A 17,995-nucleotide genomic window follows, 5' to 3' on the forward strand; every position below is an offset into this window, starting at 1 on the left:
GTTGCGCACGAGTTATCCGGCCTAAAGCTTCAAACTATGGGCTGAATCATAAATGGCTACCTATTTGTTATACAAGTGCACTACATAGGGTAGAATATGAGCGAATCTTTGTCTTATGTAGTGCACGATATCCTGAATATGAGGGCATTTGGGACAGAGCCACGGTCTGTGCGTGAGTCTATAGGAGGAGGAGGAGGAGGAGGAGGAGAGCGCTGGGGGGGGGGGGGCGGGGAGAGCGACATTACTGCGCTTCTGCACTCAGCGCACTACAGAGTTGGTGTTTAAGCCGTTGGCTAAATGTCTGTTGCAGGAACTAAAGTTTCGTTAACTGATATTTGGCGGATATTTTGGTGAAATCCCACGGGATTACTTATTTTCTCTCTCCAGAAAGCACCTGACCTGACCGTGCGGAGAGGCAGAGAGTGAAGCCGAACATCATGTCTATCCTGCCGTTCACACCTCCGATTGTGAAGAAGCTCCTTGGATGGAAGAAAGGAGAGCAGAATGGACAAGAAGAGAAATGGTGTGAAAAGGCGGTGAAGAGTCTCGTGAAGAAGCTAAAGAAGACGGGGCAACTCGACGAATTGGAGAAGGCCATTACTACTCAGAATATAAACACGAAATGTATAACCATACCGAGGTATTCAGTCCCGACGGCACGAGCCGAGTTTTGTTGTGCTAACTTATAACCATCTAACGCTAGTTAGCCACCTAGCAATGTAGCAACTCCGCCAGTTTAGCTAATACTGCAGTCTACTATTATATCCTTTATAGAACTGGACAAACTCCTAATATACATATAGGTACACTTTTATCGATACTTACACCGATTAGATCATGTCTGTGAAATCTTTACCAAGTGCGTATGTAGATAATGTTTATAAAGTTGACATTTGACATGGGCAGTATGAAAGTAAGTAAGCTGGGCAGGTTACATGGCTAGTGAGCTGTGTTGACGTTTCTCCGAAGTAAACAACGCTACCAAAACGTTGTGATGAAAACTTTCCGTTTTATACATGCAGATTTGATAAACAAACTTACTACATAGTTAATGCCGTGAAAGCAGCAGCAGCAGTACATGTTAGGAAGGGAAGAAGAAGATGAAGAAGATAAGCTTGTGTAGGCGGTTGGCTTAATTTGCCTAACCTAGTAAATTTAAGTTTGAAAATGTTTTAAAGGCTTTATAATAACAACCGAACGCTTACTGTTTATCAGAAAGTCACCTAGCGGTTCTGGTATCTAGTTAACTGTGACACGACTCTGGCACTTTTTATTTTATTTATTTATTTCATCCAGACGGTTGTTTTGGAAGTTAGCTCCACGGCTAGCAGTCTAAAGTGCGTTAGGTAATGAAAACGGCTAGCTAGCTTATCGGAAAGGTTTTAATCAACTCATCCCCCACAGCACTATCAGCTTAGCAGCTGTTATGCAACATGTTTAACTGGGACAGGAGCTCTGTGCTCGGACTCTGCATGCTAGACCAGTGTGTGAATGTACAAGCTTAACACCAAAGCAAGCCAAATCATGTGTAAACACAAATAACCTAGTCAGCTAACAATATCCAAATGGTTCAGCTCAGTTCCCTGTAGCGGTCCTGTTCTGCTGTTTAGTTTAACAAGGAATGTGTTGTGAGAATAATTTCAGGCTGAATGTACTAGTGGCGGCTTGTTGAGCTTCCTGCTGGTGTTGCATGGTTTGTGCTTTATATTTCACTCTTTTATACAGCTGCACCATATGGACAAATGTTTAAATATATAATATATATTTATGCATGTACATAGCATATATATGTGTATATACATATGTGTATACATGCGTGCACACGTACATGCACATATATATATATATATATATATATATATATATATATATATATATACATACATACACATACATATATACACTACCAGTGAAAAGTTTGGAGACTGAAATGTTTCTCATGGTCTTAAAAATCTTTTGATTTGAAGGTGTATGATTAAATGTTTGAAATCGGTGTTGTAGACAAAAATATAATTGTGCCAATATATTTCTCTTTCATTAGAAAACAAAAATTTTATTTAAAAAAAACGAGATTTTTTTTTTTTTTTTACATATGTATATACATGTTTGCACACATACATGCACATATATATATATATATATATATATATATATATATATATATATATATATATATATATATATATAAATAACAAGGTTTTTTTAAATGGACAACTCGGAGCGAAATATTCCCAAAAGCAGCCAATAAGTGTCCAGCGTAGATGGGAATTGCTTTAATACTGTTTAAAAAGCATCTCAGGGGGATTCCTTAAGAAATTGGTTGAGAAAATGCCAAGAATACATTTCTGGAAACTCTAGGTGAAAAGGATGTCTACTCTGAAGATGTTAAAATACGAAATTATTTTTAATTTATTTTGGATTTTTTATCACAACACAATTCATGTAGTTTCCTTTGTGTTATTCCAGAGTTTTGATGACTATTATTATTATTAAAGTAGTAGTAGTAGTAGTATTAGTATTCTAAAATGAGTGTGTCTAAATTTTTGACTGGTTGTGTGTGTGTATAGCTACAGGTTGTGATTGCTTGTGATTTGTCCTTGTATATATTAGAACAAACCAATAAAGCAGTGTTTTGTTGTGCTTAAAGATCCGGCTGTAGTAATGTCTCCAATTCAAGGCCCTGATTTATCACAAAATCTGCGTCGATCACTTGGGAAGACACCGATGTGCCAAGACGTGCCTGTGTCACGCACGCATTTTTATTTTTAAGCTTGGCACATTAGACTCACTTTATAAAGAGTTTACAGAGTAGTCATACGGATTAATTCAGTTAGGTGAATGCTGTTGAGCTGAGTGAGTCTTGGTCAGATCTGTAGTATTTGCCGTCTGATTCTATCTATTATATTTTGTCAGACCTTTTGTTTACACGAACTTGCATAGAACAGATTTAAAAAAGATTGATTCACTTCATTGAGTCACTTTTGCTGAAGTAGTAATTGATGTTTCAGTGCTTTATGTACCTGTCCCTTATTGGTACTGAAACAAGTGTTTAGGAGATATCCTCATTATGATGTTATAGTTCCTCACTTCTAGAATAACGCAAAATTATTAGTCATGCTTTTATCCAACTAGGCCTGTCATGATAACTACTTCTGTAAAGCCTGTTGCACACTGTGTGATTTTTAATAGTCCTCTGCGACTGTTTCTTGTCAGACTGTACGAGCATGATCCCTGCTGTAAGCCGTGTCACACTGTAGGATCTCAGTCGTCATTAATGTCAGACTGTACGACAGTCAAAACGTGAAATACGGACGCACGCAAGAAGACTCGTACGGAGTAGGAGAAGCCATGGTATAGTACTGTGCCTCATATCTTCTGACACCGCCGTAATTTAACCGGAGGAAACATTTGATTGCAACGGCGATTAATCTGTCGGGGAACACGTCAAACTAGCGATCAAAGACAACAGATTTTGGCCTAGGATTATAGGAATTTTTTAGGATTCTCAAAATTTGTCTGAGACGACCAAATCGTGGCCAAAATCGTACAGCGTGAACCCATCTTTAGACGATAAATTGTCCCAGATATAACCATGATAAACAATATTATTGTCAGTTTAAGACAATTTAAAAAACATATATATTTATTCCACTGATATAATGATAATATAATAGCATAATAATGCAAGTACACCCTTTCAAAGAGCAATTAACTTTTAATTCTTAAGAAAATCCAGACATTGTAATGTCAAAAAATTGTTTTTGTCTTCTGACGAAAATAGCCTTTCAATCTAATCAATATTTTGTCATGTCATATTTATTAATACGAGTCAGCACTCTGCAAGAACGGAACCAAATATTCACACATTTTATATATTAAATTAAACATGTATCAACAAAAACGTGTGAAAAGTGCCCTGGTTGTGAAAACCTGTTTTCCTGAAATAACATTACAGTGAGCCTCAGTACACTACTGTAATACAATCTTGTGAATTCTTTATATTTGAGTTATTCATTCTCCGTGTTTTAGTGCGTCGTTACGGAAAGGAGAGCGTATTCACAACCGTACTGACTTAAGTTCAAATTCACGTGTGCATTCACGTCATTTTGTGTAGAAGCAAGTTGTAATATTACGTTTATGTTGTGTATATGTTTGATTAATCTTGTATGTGTATAGCAGAGCCCTCAGGATTTTGAGATTTTACGATTGCGGAATCAAATAAACTCAAAGTTACCACAGACTTTTCCCAGATTTGGGCCAAGATGCATCATGTGACGTTATCATAACGTGCGAATGCCAAAAAGCCAAAGCCCTCTTCGATTCACGTGCATTGAACATGAGTACAGCTAAAAGGTCTCATTTACCAACAAATTTGTCAACGCAAGTAGTTAAAAAAAAAAAGTACAAAAAAACTCAGCAAATTGCATCACAAAGCCTGCAGCAAAATAAAAAAAAAAATCCTTGAAATCCTGTATGGACTGTGTATAGGATGCGTTTGGGAGAGTTAATTAACCCACTAGTAAAGCGCTTCAGTTTACCAGTGTTCATTCACTGTTCAGGTTCAGCTCACGCAGTTTAAGCAGCTCAATTGCCAACATTATTGACTATAACCGGATTGTTTGAATCAGTTGAACTATTCTTTCTAGATTTTTCTTTTATTGTTAATATCTTGCATGTCCCTTTTTTCAACAATATGTTTTAATTAAAATCAGTGTTAGCACTTGCTACACAGCGTTAAAGTGCACCTATTATGGTTTTAAAATATGGTTGGTTTTGTTTTAAAGGTCTCATATAATAGATTTACATGTATCCAACATCAAAAAACACTTTAAATTGCTCATAATTTAAATTGCAGCATTACCTTTTTCCCCCAGTGTCACAAATGACTCGTTCAGTGATCCGTTCTAAAGGATTCGTTCTAAACTCCTCCGTTCAGAGAGCATACTCTGCTCTGATTGGTCAGATGTCCCAGACTGTTGTGATTGGTTTACTGCTGTTAGCATGTGTTGAAAAGGAAACGCCCACTACCATAACGAGTTTCAGCTCCGTCTGTCAGCGAGCAGCCGATGAAGACCAGAGGTGGGGCTTTTTGTTATAAACTTACGTAGCTTTGTACAGGAAGTAAGTCTGGAATTACTAACGACTCGATTCAGCCGTTCAGAATTGGTTCCTTCTTTTGGGAGTCAATAACCCTGTATTATATCATATGATAAGCCGATAGCATAATTATCGCAGGCTTGCGTCCAACTAAATGCTCTCTAGAACGTATATACATCGTGCCCATGGGATGGGTCTGGCTCTACAGTGCCAGCTATTTAGCAGGAAAAAGGTTTGTAGGTGTGTTTTGTATCTTTATTGTGTCTTCGTGTAAACTGTTCCTTTTTTGAATAGTTGAGGGGAAAAAATGATTTCAATAAGGGTGGAATTTGTGCAAGTTTGCTGTTGTATGACAGGCGTTTTGTGAGAATGTTTTACTAATGCAGGGCTGTTCAGTGCTGGAATTCTTGCTAGTTCTTGTGAAAAACATATACAAATATTCTTTGATATATCAGATGCCTCTTGGGAGTCTGTACAGGATTTCACAGAGTTGTTTTGTGATTGTTGTATGCGTGATTTTGCTGCAGCTTTACACCGCGACCTCGGCTCGAACAAGCACAGCATAACTCCAGAAACTCTCGGTATGTCATCATTGATCTTGTTAAAGTCCTCAAGCATGGGTGAAGGCGGCAGTGAGAAATCCTCCACAGCTTAAACAAAGAAAAAGGTGGAGGTGTGGCACATCTGTAACACTATTGGTTGTGTAAATCAGTCAAGCACTTCAACATGCTGTGACTCACATGTCAAGATGTGGAATCAAATCAAGACTCAAGACATTTCAGGGGCATTTGAAGTGTGTGCATTTGCATGAGGGACGCGCTTCAGAGAGGATGCAAAACACGATACAACACCTGCTCACGTCAAGCAACGGAGCACTTTCTCTTTTTCTTTATCGCTTCATTGAGGGTTGCTTCCTTGACAAAACCTCAGCAAAAGAAATTTTGCCTATGGGATGGAAAGATTCATCTGGCTAATCTATTTATATTCTCTCTATGTTTAAAACCATGAGGTGACCTCTAAACTCTCTGCTCGACTTTACATTTTGCTGAGTTTCATCAGTATCATACGTGCATGTTCCTGATTCTCAAAAATCAGTATCGTGCACGCTAATTAATTTCCACCTAGTAAAAATCATTCCACCACTACGTTTGCACCAGTGGGATTTGTAATGAGTTACAGCAGTGAGGTTTGTCACACCACCATGAAGTGTGTTAAGTTTAAACACGCATACCAGATGAAAAGTTTTGTCAGTAAGGTGTAGGGTTTTTTGTTGTTGTTGAACCTATTTGTAGCCAGGACGTGAGTGCTTGTTCGAGGCCCTGTGGTTAGCGGTTTGTCCATCCCTGCTACAGTCCCTTCTGAAAGTATTGGAACGGCAAGGCCGACATTTGAGTTTGAGATCAAAAGATGAATGAGATGGTAAATCAGAATTTTAGCGTTTCTTCCCTGTTATTTACATCTAGATGTGTTAAACATGGCACCTTTGGCGGCAGACCACCCAATTTGTAGGTGAGCAAAGTATAGGAAATTGGAAAGATAGTCTTAAAGTAAATAACACTTTATATTTGGTTTTTGACTGGCCAAGTCAATCACCAGACCTTAACCCAATTGAGCATGCATTTTATCTCCTGAAGAGGAGACTGAAGGGAGAAACCCCCCCCCCCCCATCACAAAAGAAGAATGCAAGAGTTTTGGGTGGTCTGCCATTGAAGGTGCCATGTTCTAAGTGTTTTAACAAATGTAGATGTAAATATCAGGAAATGAAAGCTGAATTGACCTTGCCATTCCAATACTTTCAGAGGGGAGTGTAAGTACACTGCGTTGATTTATAGGAAGACCGACATTTGTATTTTTTACTGCTTCTGAGATTGTTACATGTTCTCAGTACACAATAAAAAAAAGGCAGGTTTGTTAGTGATTGCAGGCTTTTGTTATATCAGTGTTGTGTGCTCAATAGTGCAACATAATAATTTAAACGTAATAATAATGATGAGCATAGCAGGTCAGGAGGTTCTGTTAATGTCCACATCAAACATCAGAATGAAGAAAAAGTGTCATCTCTGTGACTTTATCTGTGGCGTGGGTGTTGGTACCAGATTGGCTGGTTTGAGTATTTCAGAAACGGCTGCTTTTCACACGCAACAGTAGACTCTAGACAGTTTACACAGAATGTTTACCCCATTCTGATGTTTGATGTGAATGATTACTGAAAATCTTGAGCAGTATCTGCATGATCTTATGCGTTTTGCTGCTCCCGCACGAATGGATAGCTGCATAAATAAGCAGATGTAAAAGTGATCCTATTGAAAGTGACAGATGAGTGTATAACTAAGCTTAATTAAATAACAGAACTGTGATACAATATTTATCATTTATCAGATGATCTCTCACAGAAACAGAATATTCAAGAATATCTCACATCAACCAAATGAACTAATGTAAGGTGACATAATTTAATGTAATGTAATTTTTATTATTTATTTATTTTTAAACTGGTTCCGCGGACTTTTTTTTTTTGGCAACTACATGACTTATCTGCATTTCACAAAGCCCTGATTTGTTCAGTTCCAACAAGATGAATTCAAAATAAAAGCTAAATCAAAATCCACTGAAACACTCCAATGCTGAATAAATGTTTCATGCTGTGTGCACGTGCAAAGCGTATCATTTTCAGGTTTGTGGAATCAGTTCCAAAGCTTTTGTTTTCCATGCCAGGAATCAGTGAATCGACTCTCTTTTTGGGATCAACCTCGATGTGAACCTAAAGCTGGACAGTGATGTTTCTGATAGGGCAGGAAAGATTAGATAAATGTGTGAACCAACTAGAAAACCAGATACGGCGGGATGACTCAGACAGGGACATCATGCTTCCACTGTTTCGCACGTTCTCGTGAAGGAATGATTGCAGAATTACTCACATGAAAACCTATGTTATGAGGCCAACAGTGAAGTTTTCCATTAAATGTATCTTAGTTTAAGTGAAGCAACATAGTGCACCCCAATGAGTTTCATAAGAATCCAATTAATTCATGATGAAATTATGCTGCTTTTCTACCGCAGGAACTTTCCCCAGGAACTTGGGACGTTTGGAGGTACTCTGTGTGTTTCCACCGCAGGGACCAGGGTCTAAATTAAGTTCTGGGTAAAATATTTAGCCCTCCTCGGGAAGTGGTACTTTTTCAAAAGCCAGGAACTTTGAGGGGTGGGACTTGGGCACTGAACATGCTGATTGGCCTCTTTTTTAAAAAGTCTGTTGCGGCGCGTACAGTAACAGTTGTTTATTGCGATTCGAATCAACACAGTGGAGTTTCTTTAAAAAATACCACAGATGGGCCGACGACAAGGTTCAGGCCTTATTAAAGTATTTAGGCCGAGGACGAAATACAGCGAGAACTGGAAACGGTGACCCGCAATGAAAAAGTATACTTAAAAATATCATGTGGGTTAAGCGAGCTGGGCATTGTGCACACAGGAAATCAGTGCAGAAAGAAGCTCGAGCACGACTGTGCACGTTCGTCTCAGTCATCTCACCAGTAGCTGATAAAATCCGTTTGCTTCCTTTACGTCTAGCATTACAAGCATTCTGTATTCGCTTTACTACCACTGCTCGTCTCTTCTCCAGCGTTTTCTCAATTACCTCATTAGCAAAGCAATACATCACAATCAACAGCACAGCTTGAATCTCCTCCATGCTGTTTGTTGTTGTTGCAGTGTCATTATCAGATTTCAACCTTTATCCAAATACCTTTTTACTCCGTGACTGGGAATCGAACCCGGGCCGCGGCAGTGAAGACACCGAATCCTCACCACTAGACCATCAGTTTGGTTGCAGGGACCTCTTTTGTTACTGTTCAAAGCTTTGTGTTCCAATGAGAGCCTGCTACGTGTTTCTATGAGCCGAGCAAACATTTTACATTATTACGTCATTAAAATCAGCTTACTTTGTGCCAATAATTAGTTTGATACTGAAGCACACTTCAAGGCTTCATATCCTCACCAAGGGCTTGTCGTGCCCAGTCATATGTCACCGGACTAATTTGCCTAATCTTCACGGTATTTTTGACTGCGATGGAAACGTGGACAACAAAGGTCTGGAGGAACCAAATGGCCCCTTGCAAAAATTTCCTGGGACTAATTGTTCTGGGTAATTTCGGTAAAAAAGCGGCTTTAGTCAAATATTTTTATTGTTGAATTTGACTGATTTTGTTGATTTAGTCGTTGCAGCCCTAGCTTATGCATTTGCATGATGATGTTCATTGTAAAGAACTATTCAGTTCCATATCGAAATTGTAGCAGGTCTAGATCTCAAACCAGCCAGAATAAGATCCACGTCATGTTCTGACTCGGTTTGCATTATCTTTTAATCCAGCGTAAACGGCTGAGTTGAAAGCAGTGTAAATATGCATTATGGAGCTTTATGAACTGTTTGAACTGTTTGAGCTGATGAAAAGGAACGGTTACACTGTTACTACAATCCAGGAAAATGTTCCTTTAGTCATCATATTGTGATGTGGTTCAGAAAAAGACACAGATAAGCAGAATATGTATTTAATCACTGTATTAGTACATTGCTACATATAATACTGTTTCATTGTATCATTTGTTGATATTGTTATTCCGTTTTCACTAGAACTATTATGTGTTGTTTTTTTTTTTTCTTTCTTCCACTTGACAGGGAGTTGTGTTTATCAGCGTGGTAAACAAAAGGCACTCTACCTGCTCGTTTCATAACTTTGTCCTGCATGATTTAACAATCTGAGCGATTTATGAGTAGACTTGTTTTATAACCATGTGCAAGCTCGATGAATCTAAGTAGGATTTATTGGACAGGCTGGTACATAGAGACCATTCAATCTCTTGTGAAATCTATTTTACAGCGCTGTGTTTTTTCAGGAGTATGCTATAACAAAGGATGGTATTACGGGCTGATATTATGGTCATATGACTCATAGGTGGAGATTTTAGACACGAACACCATCATCGGTCAAATAGGATCTAAAACAAAAGAAGGAATTGCTTCCCAAATTCTGCAGCATCAGAAATTCATTTTCGAATTCTCGAAGACTCACTTTGAGTCTGTCAGAGGAACTTCTTATTGTAGTCACATATTTGTAACAGATTTTTAAGAGCTGTACATCTGTATCTTGAATCTCACCGTACCCTAGCTTGTCCACACTTGTCCATTACACTGTGTTTCTGTGTCAGCAGTTGCTTAGTCAGAGGGTAGGCAGACTGTTTAGGCTAAGGAAAGGGTGAGAAAGTAGGTAGAGAAAGCTTATTGGGAATCCCCAATAATGACTCATGCTGTGTTATTAAATTACGCTGAGTTCACTGAGACATGTTGGTGCCTACAGTCAGATTTTTATGTGGGAGTGAGAGAAGTGTACTGACTTTTACTCAGGATGGAAAATTAAAGGGAAAAGTCAGTCACCACTTCTGTAGGGCTGCAAGGACTAATCGGCAAATTTGTTAAAATGTGCTAATAAAAATAATCAGCAATAATCATGCAGCACTCTGTGGCTCACTTGACTTCTGTTAAACATGCATTCGATTGAAAAGGTGGCACACGTTACAACAGAGAAAACACAACACCCAGAGTCCTCTGAAGTATGAGATCTAAGTGTGAGATTGTAGGTATTATGTCATGGTCCTGTCATGTCCCCTAACTATTGCTGATTGACTGTAGTAAAGCCTTTGATGGGGTGGGAAAGGGGGTGTGGCCAAACACGTGTTTGTCATTACGGCAGAAAAATACAGAAATCGAGTCGCATAGTTGCAATCGCTAGCATTAGTGTTTAGGTTTTAAAATTGTTGTTGTTGTTGTTATTATTATTACTATTATTATTAACCATAAAAATAATAATAACACAAATAATAATTACCTTTTAACAAGGTAAGGAATACTGCAAAACTGGTCAGGACTGTAAATAAACATAACGGGTGTGTTCATGTTATTTATTGAGTTCTTGTATAGTGAAGTTGCCCTGATAAACAACACGTCCTTTTCTTAATTTAAAATGATTGTTTGTATAGGATGCAAAATTGGTAAAAAGGAAACACACATCACGAAATACAACACTTTTTTTGTTGTATTTCTTAATGCTGCAGTCAGCACGTTTTCATATAGACATTTAAATTGTCCGACTTGACTGCCATCACGCTCGTTATCCCCTTACTATCGTCACTCGTCTCTAGCATAGTAGGAAATCTTTACATAATGCTCTGCTGTTGGCCTTGTGATATAACATGGGTGTTTTCATGTGAATAATATTCTGATTTCTAACCATTCATTTGTGGGAATGTAATGTTCTCGCTTGAACCATGCTTATTACCTGCCTTGTAGGTGTATTTTTTTGTTTGTTTGTTTTTTTTTGAGGGGGGGGTCTTATCTTGTTCATTTTACTAGCTGTATCACAAATTTATGGCCACATTAACCATCTTTCGTGCCCTATCAGAAAACATTATCTCATGCTACTTTGGCCAAGAAGATGGTGCTTTGTATGACAACTCGATGGCATTTACTTTGCCTTTACTTTATTTATTTTGCCTTTATTTTGCATTCACTTTTTTTGAAAAAAAAGCAGGGCTCGAAATGCAGAAAAGACCTATAGTTTGGGTGTTTCATTTGGTTGACGTAAGCACTTAATATTCTCATGCTGTGCCCGATTATCTGATAACTGAAGAGTTCTGCAGCAATATTAGTTGATGGAAATGCTGCAAAGGATTTTTTAAAAATAACTATATTTTGTGTTTAATGTATTCTACAAATAATTGGATTAATTAAAAAAAATCAATTATGAAATAATAATTAGTTGCAGCCTTAGTGTTGTGCACTTTTTCTCATGTTTACTACTGTTTTGTTCTTCCTCTTTTTGAAAGTGTAATATTGAGGCTTTGTAACAGTTTAACCACACATCCTGCTCTTGTAAGATCCACATATAGAAGAAACCAACAGTTGCTTGCTTATAAACTGCTTATTAACTGTTCATTCAGTACTCCACACACCATCATGCTGCTTCTCCAGGCATGTTTGTGTGTTCGGTCAGTTTGATATGAGCACGTTAATGTGAGTGTTTTGATTTTGGATTATAGTGTTGTGATGATGTTGGGTTTTTCTTTTTTAAATCCATGCTGATTATCTCTGTAGAGATACAAACAGGAAAATTCACAGGCAGTTTTCAAAAATGAAAACTAATATTTTAATATTTTCATGTTTCTTCCCCAGCAAAACAATACAAGGCCAAAGCTATTGTAGCTGCGGATTTGTTTGTCTTAATGATAAGCACACACACATCACGCACAGGGATCCCCCCCTCCCCCCCTTCTTTTTATGAAGCAATAAATTGCTTCCAATTTAGATGTAGTGTGCTTGTGGGAAGGCTGATCCAAAAACATTTGGGAGCTATATAAATAATAGCTCAAAAAAGCTCAGATTCCTTTTAGGTTGCGGCTTAAGCGTATTTGAAATTTTTTGGACCTCTTCAAGTAAGCACCCAGCGTTTGTTGCTAAAGCGGGTGTACATCTAACTCTCAAGCAACACGCACATCATTTTACACTCCACACAACAGTGTGTGTTTGCGTGCTGTGTGGCACGGTTGCTCAGAGGCCAGGAATGCAGCGTGGGCCCTGGGGAGGGCGTGGGTTGCTGTTTGGCTCGTGGTTTAGCCTGTGAGCTGGGGGTTAGGGGAGGAGGAGGAAGAAGGTACAAACCATGAACAGAAATGCAGTATGGCAGTATTTATGCATGTGTCTTCTAGTGAGAGAGAGAAGAATGCCTACATGCTTTAAGGTGGCTGTGAAATACAAAGTAGAGACTCCAGCTCAGGAAATGACCAGCTGCTCTGAGTTTACTGAGGTCAGCCTTCTTCCAGGCGCCTCTTATGCAGTGTTTTTCCTCCTGATGCCTTATTTAAAAACAACTTCCAGCAGCTCTTCAGCTCTTTTGGTTGGCAAAAGTGTGCGTGGTCAGTGGTTAGTGAATTTGAGCACCACAGCACAGATGAGGAAGTGTGTCTGGTTGAGCTGTGGATAGAAACTTCATTGGCTGCTGGTGTACAGCGGAAAGCAATGAGGTGACTGGTCAAACATACTTCCCAACTTTTCTCTCCACTAGCTTTCAATTCTGCCTTTTATTAACCACAGTGTCATCCATCTATTTACATGTGTATCTACTTAGGCTTGCTGTTGGTGTCAGTGGTGACTGAAAAAGTGACATTTACAGTGTTTAGCCTTTAATGCATTTAAATGTAATTTTTTTTAATAGACTTGTTTACATCGCACTTAAACAGTTTCATCGGTTCAGAACCGAGTGTGAAGCTGTGCAAGTTTGTAGATGAGGGGACAGGGTTGATGCTCTTGGTTTTGACTTTGAGCTGAATGGGGGTGTGCTGTGTGTCTGGCCTGGCCGGGGGGGGTTACTGCGCCTGCACCACTTGGAACAGAAAAGGAATTGTAGACTGCTGGGTGACTCGAAGACCTCAGACTTGGCCTTTGTCTGCAGGGACGGGGCTACACAATAGAGGCTGCTGGCCTTCTCTTTCAGTCGCCATTCCAGTCAGCAGCTCTTTGTGTTCTGTTACATGGCGAATGAATTGTGTGCCTTAAATTACGTAGATGAACTGAGAGTAATGTTGGGTTTTGAGTTAGTTTGAGTTTTAAAATCACTAGCAAGGTTTTTAAAAAATAATCTTGTATACTGGCTTGAGGTCATCTCACATTTTTTTGTTAGAAGATGTTTATTTAACATTTATGGAAGGAGTCTCAGTTGTAATTGCTCTAACGCACGGGAAGGAAACCCCACCCCAATTCAGCCTGGGGGGTGGTCGGGGGATTATTTTTGTATAATAGCACGGCCTGTCGTGTTATTCCTTACATACTTCATTTCAGTAACTTCACAGTGGAAAGTTTTAAGGTGTTTTACTTTAACTGAATGGTGTGCTGAAATGAGGTGAGGTGAGAAATTGGTGCAGTATTCAAAATATGTTTAAAAAAAAAAAATTTATTTTAATTCAGTACTAGAGATGTAACGTTATGAAAATTTCATATTACGATTATCATGACCAAAACTATCACTGTTATCAGTATTATCACATTATTGTTGTTAAAATGTGCTGAAAATGTACAAAAAGTACTGATACACACACTGAAATCATTTAAACAGGTTTTATTTGACTATAAAGTGATGGATGGTTGTCACTAGGCTTGGGCGATAGTCGGTACACAGTGTTCGGCCGCACACCGATCACATCACGGCACAGATCAGCAGGAGTCAGATTTCATTTGTCACGTGTTGAGAGTGAGGCGAGCTGACTGACAGGCAGAGTGAGGCGAGCTGACTGACAGGGAGAGTGAAGGCGAGCTGACTGACGCGGGGAGAGCGGAGGCAAGCGGACTGATGCGGGGAGAGCGGAGGCGAGCTGACTGACGCGGGGAGAGCGGAGGCGAGCGGACTGACGCGGGGAGAGCGGAGGCGAGCGGACTGACGCGGGGAGAGCGGAGGCGAGCTGACTGACGCGGGGAGAGCGGAGGCGAGCTGACTGACGCGGGGAGAGTGGAGGCGAGCTGACTGACAGGACAATGGCGGAAGATTTGGTTTAATATAAGCGAGTTTGTCATTGTACTGATTTGTTGTTGTGTTTTTCATTAAGAATAAGAATGAACTATGGACATGCAGAGAGTTCCTCACAGGCAGGGGCTCAAATGTAAAGAAGGGCTATATCACCAAAGAGCTAATTTTGCTACTTTAACTACGTTACTGCTTTACTAACTCCAATTTAATTTAACTACATATTCTTATCACCCTGGCTGACCTTATAAACAGACTCTGTGTGTGTGTGGTCCCAATAATGAATATGAGAATGACACTCCTAATATAGCCTAATGGTATTTTATTTTTACATTTATAGAAATAATTACAACAAAACAGCAACTTTTAGTGGAGAGATGAATCCAAAGAATCATTAAAAGAAAATCTGAACATTACGAAATGTGTTAGCATCCACAAATGTAGTGACACACCCACTGTATGCCACTTCCTGTAAAGTCAGTAACACTATTCATTTCACAGTTAAATTGACATTTGGCATCAGCACTCTGATTTCCATAAAACTGCAGCACTGCTTGCTGAACTGGCTTTTTAGTCTCAAAGATTTAAGCTGTCCCTTTCGATGCCTCCTTCTTCAGTTTTTATTGAATTTTCTAGTCTCTGTCTGTTTGGCATTGCACGTTTACTGACTATATAACATGCATATAATATAACAAGGTTACTTGCATGTCTGAAAATGTAACAAATTTGACTAGCTAGTACTTACCAACACATTCCCTCTCGATCAATATGAAAACTACCGGCGATAAGCATATAGAATGCTGCTAATATTACGAAAAGCTTAGCAGAAGAGCTAGTGGTTTCAGCATAGCTGTCTGCCTGTTGAAGCAGTGACAAGACTCGAGTCGGACAAATAAACAGGAAAATTCTCCGACTTTCTTGTGATTACTTTGCTACTGTTTTGTGCACGCTTGTGTTCATTTGAAATCAAATGCTTTTTACGTAATATAATTGTTTATTAATTAATGTCGAGAGGGGCACTTTTAAATAATTTAGAAAAATGGCCAAGGGCTCGAGCACCCAGAGCCTTCTGCACGTCCCTTTAGTGAACCCACCATTCAAGCCATTGCTGCCCCCTAATTCAAAAGCGAAAGTGAAATGCGGACGGCAGTAATGCATTCATAAGCGATTTAAAAGCGAGGGCCAAAAAGAGGAAAAAGCGCCAAAGCTCCATTTCATGGCAACTTTCTTCTGGCAAGCTCTGCAGACAGGGTTACCATCTTCTATTACGTTTGCCTCAGCGTTTTTATCCAATCCAAAATATGACCACACCTCAGATTTGCGTCAGACTCGTGCTGGGTGTGTGTGAACAGCATTAACTGCGAGTTTTATAAATCACGATAATCATGCATGGTTTTAATGATAATTAAATGTGACCCGTTAATACTAACCGTCTGAGAATTTTATCATGGTTTATCGTGGAACCGGTAACCGTTTCATCCCTGTTCAGTACAAACAATGCCAAATGTGGAAGTTTGTCCCCAATAAGCTCATGCTTGGCTCAGTTAAGTAACTTGAAGCTGCTAGCGCACAAGCTAAAAGCTAAAAGGAGTACTATCATGCCCACACAAATGTGTTCTTTGGCAGGCACATGCTTCCCAGGATCCCATATTGATATTCCTTATATGTGAAAAGGGGGACTATAAAAATTAAGTTGGATATTGAGAAATAGGTATGGTCTGCCTTTTTCTGGTTCTTACTCTCTTTTTGTTTGGCATCCTTTTAAGATTATGAAAGTTTTTGAAATTTTGAGATTTATTTATTTATTTATTGTCGCTTTTTTTTTTTTTTTTCATATTTCATTCTCACACACATGCGCGCGCGTATACCTTCCTTCTTGATCTCCGAGGTTCTTGAAAAGTGAGAAAATCCTGATCTGTAGTGAGAAATGCATTAAAATAATTGAGCTCTTTTGTAAGGCGTGTTGTTGGTGACAAACTAGCAGCACTCACACTAAGTGACCTTTTAGCGAGCAGCTGTTTGTTCCACTCAATTTGTCTAACTAAAAGAAGGGTGAGATGAAAGCCTTCTGCTCTTCAGCGTCAGCTTGAATGCAGCACTCGCATCATTTGATTGTGTTCAAATCAGATCATAGCAAAAGACACTATCATTTATAGCGGAAATTTTAAAAGAACCCATGGCCAGGATCATTTTGCTGATTGCGTTTTTGTGAGACAGTTGCTCATACTTTACGTGCTGCCGCAGTCCGACATCATTGTCAAGAAATGAAAGTCCCACGCCATTTAAAAATGATTCAGTTCTGCTATTATTTGATCTTTTTATTGATCATAAACATATTTCATTTATTAGCCTTGACGAGGGGCGTATTGATCATTTTCACAACTCAAATACATATCTGTTGATCCACAGGAACGTCACAAATCCATAAAGCCTGTTATGTCAAATACTGTAATGGGCAAGTCTTTAAATTGCCAGGAGCTTTATAAAGTCTGTTATTTGGCTGTTCTGTACAACACAGCCTTGTCAGAATTTGCTCTACATGTGTTTTAAATTTCCAAGTGGCCAGTGCGAATTGAATGAAAGCATCAGTCAGTGTGAATTGAAAAGTTTGACCCGCAGAATAATTAATGTCATAATTCCAGTTGTTAATTTACATTGTTTGACACTGGACTTTGGCGGATGATAAATACGTTTGAAAGCCTTTTTTTTTATTTTTTTTTTTATACGATTTTATTCGAAGGTTCATCCGGGTTCTACACGCTGTGGCGTTCAAGAAAAAATCATCATGAACATGAAAAGAAAAATGGAAAAAAAAGAACCCAACAGCCAGGCCGAGTTCGGAAATCACGACCACATGTGCAGTAGTTTGCAAGAGCAAGGTGACAAACTGTCAGGGTGATGCAGCGAGCTTCACACAGTAAGCAAGGCTCACAATCACTGAGAAACACCATGGAACAAAATGAACAACTGCTTACACTACATTTAAAACATTTTACCCATCATGTCGCATAACTTTTTTTGCACATAATGTTAGTTAGGTTAATCAACCTGTGTTTTGCATTTTTGTTTTAGAACAGAACTATGCAAAAAAGAAAAAGTGATGCAGTATATTTGACCTTTTCTTTTGTATATATGTACCATATATAATTATAACTGTATATAATTATAGTATTATAACTGTATTTGGTAGGGGTATTTATAGTATTTAGCTGTACTTTGACTGCTGATGCTCATAGTAAAATCAAATGAATTATAGTCCTGTGACAGAAGTGCTGCCAGACCTACAATGACATAAGACAATCAGTACATTTACATGGACAACAATAATCCAA

General features: G+C 38.8%; 1 protein-coding gene across 1 annotated transcript in view; it reads left to right on the forward strand.

Annotated features, from left to right (window-relative positions):
• Positions 1 to 235: 235 nt before the first annotated feature.
• smad3b (SMAD family member 3b) overlaps positions 236 to 17,995 on the forward strand; it is a 33,057-nt gene continuing 15,297 nt past the window's right edge. The window contains exon 1 of the mRNA XM_053623053.1: positions 236 to 640. Coding sequence (XP_053479028.1) covers positions 438 to 640 — 203 coding nt within the window. The 5' untranslated portion in view covers positions 236 to 437. The remainder of the gene's footprint in view (positions 641 to 17,995) is intronic.

This window comes from Ictalurus furcatus, chromosome 4 (assembly GCF_023375685.1).
Source record: "Ictalurus furcatus strain D&B chromosome 4, Billie_1.0, whole genome shotgun sequence".
Classification (NCBI taxonomy): Eukaryota; Metazoa; Chordata; class Actinopteri; order Siluriformes; family Ictaluridae; genus Ictalurus; species Ictalurus furcatus.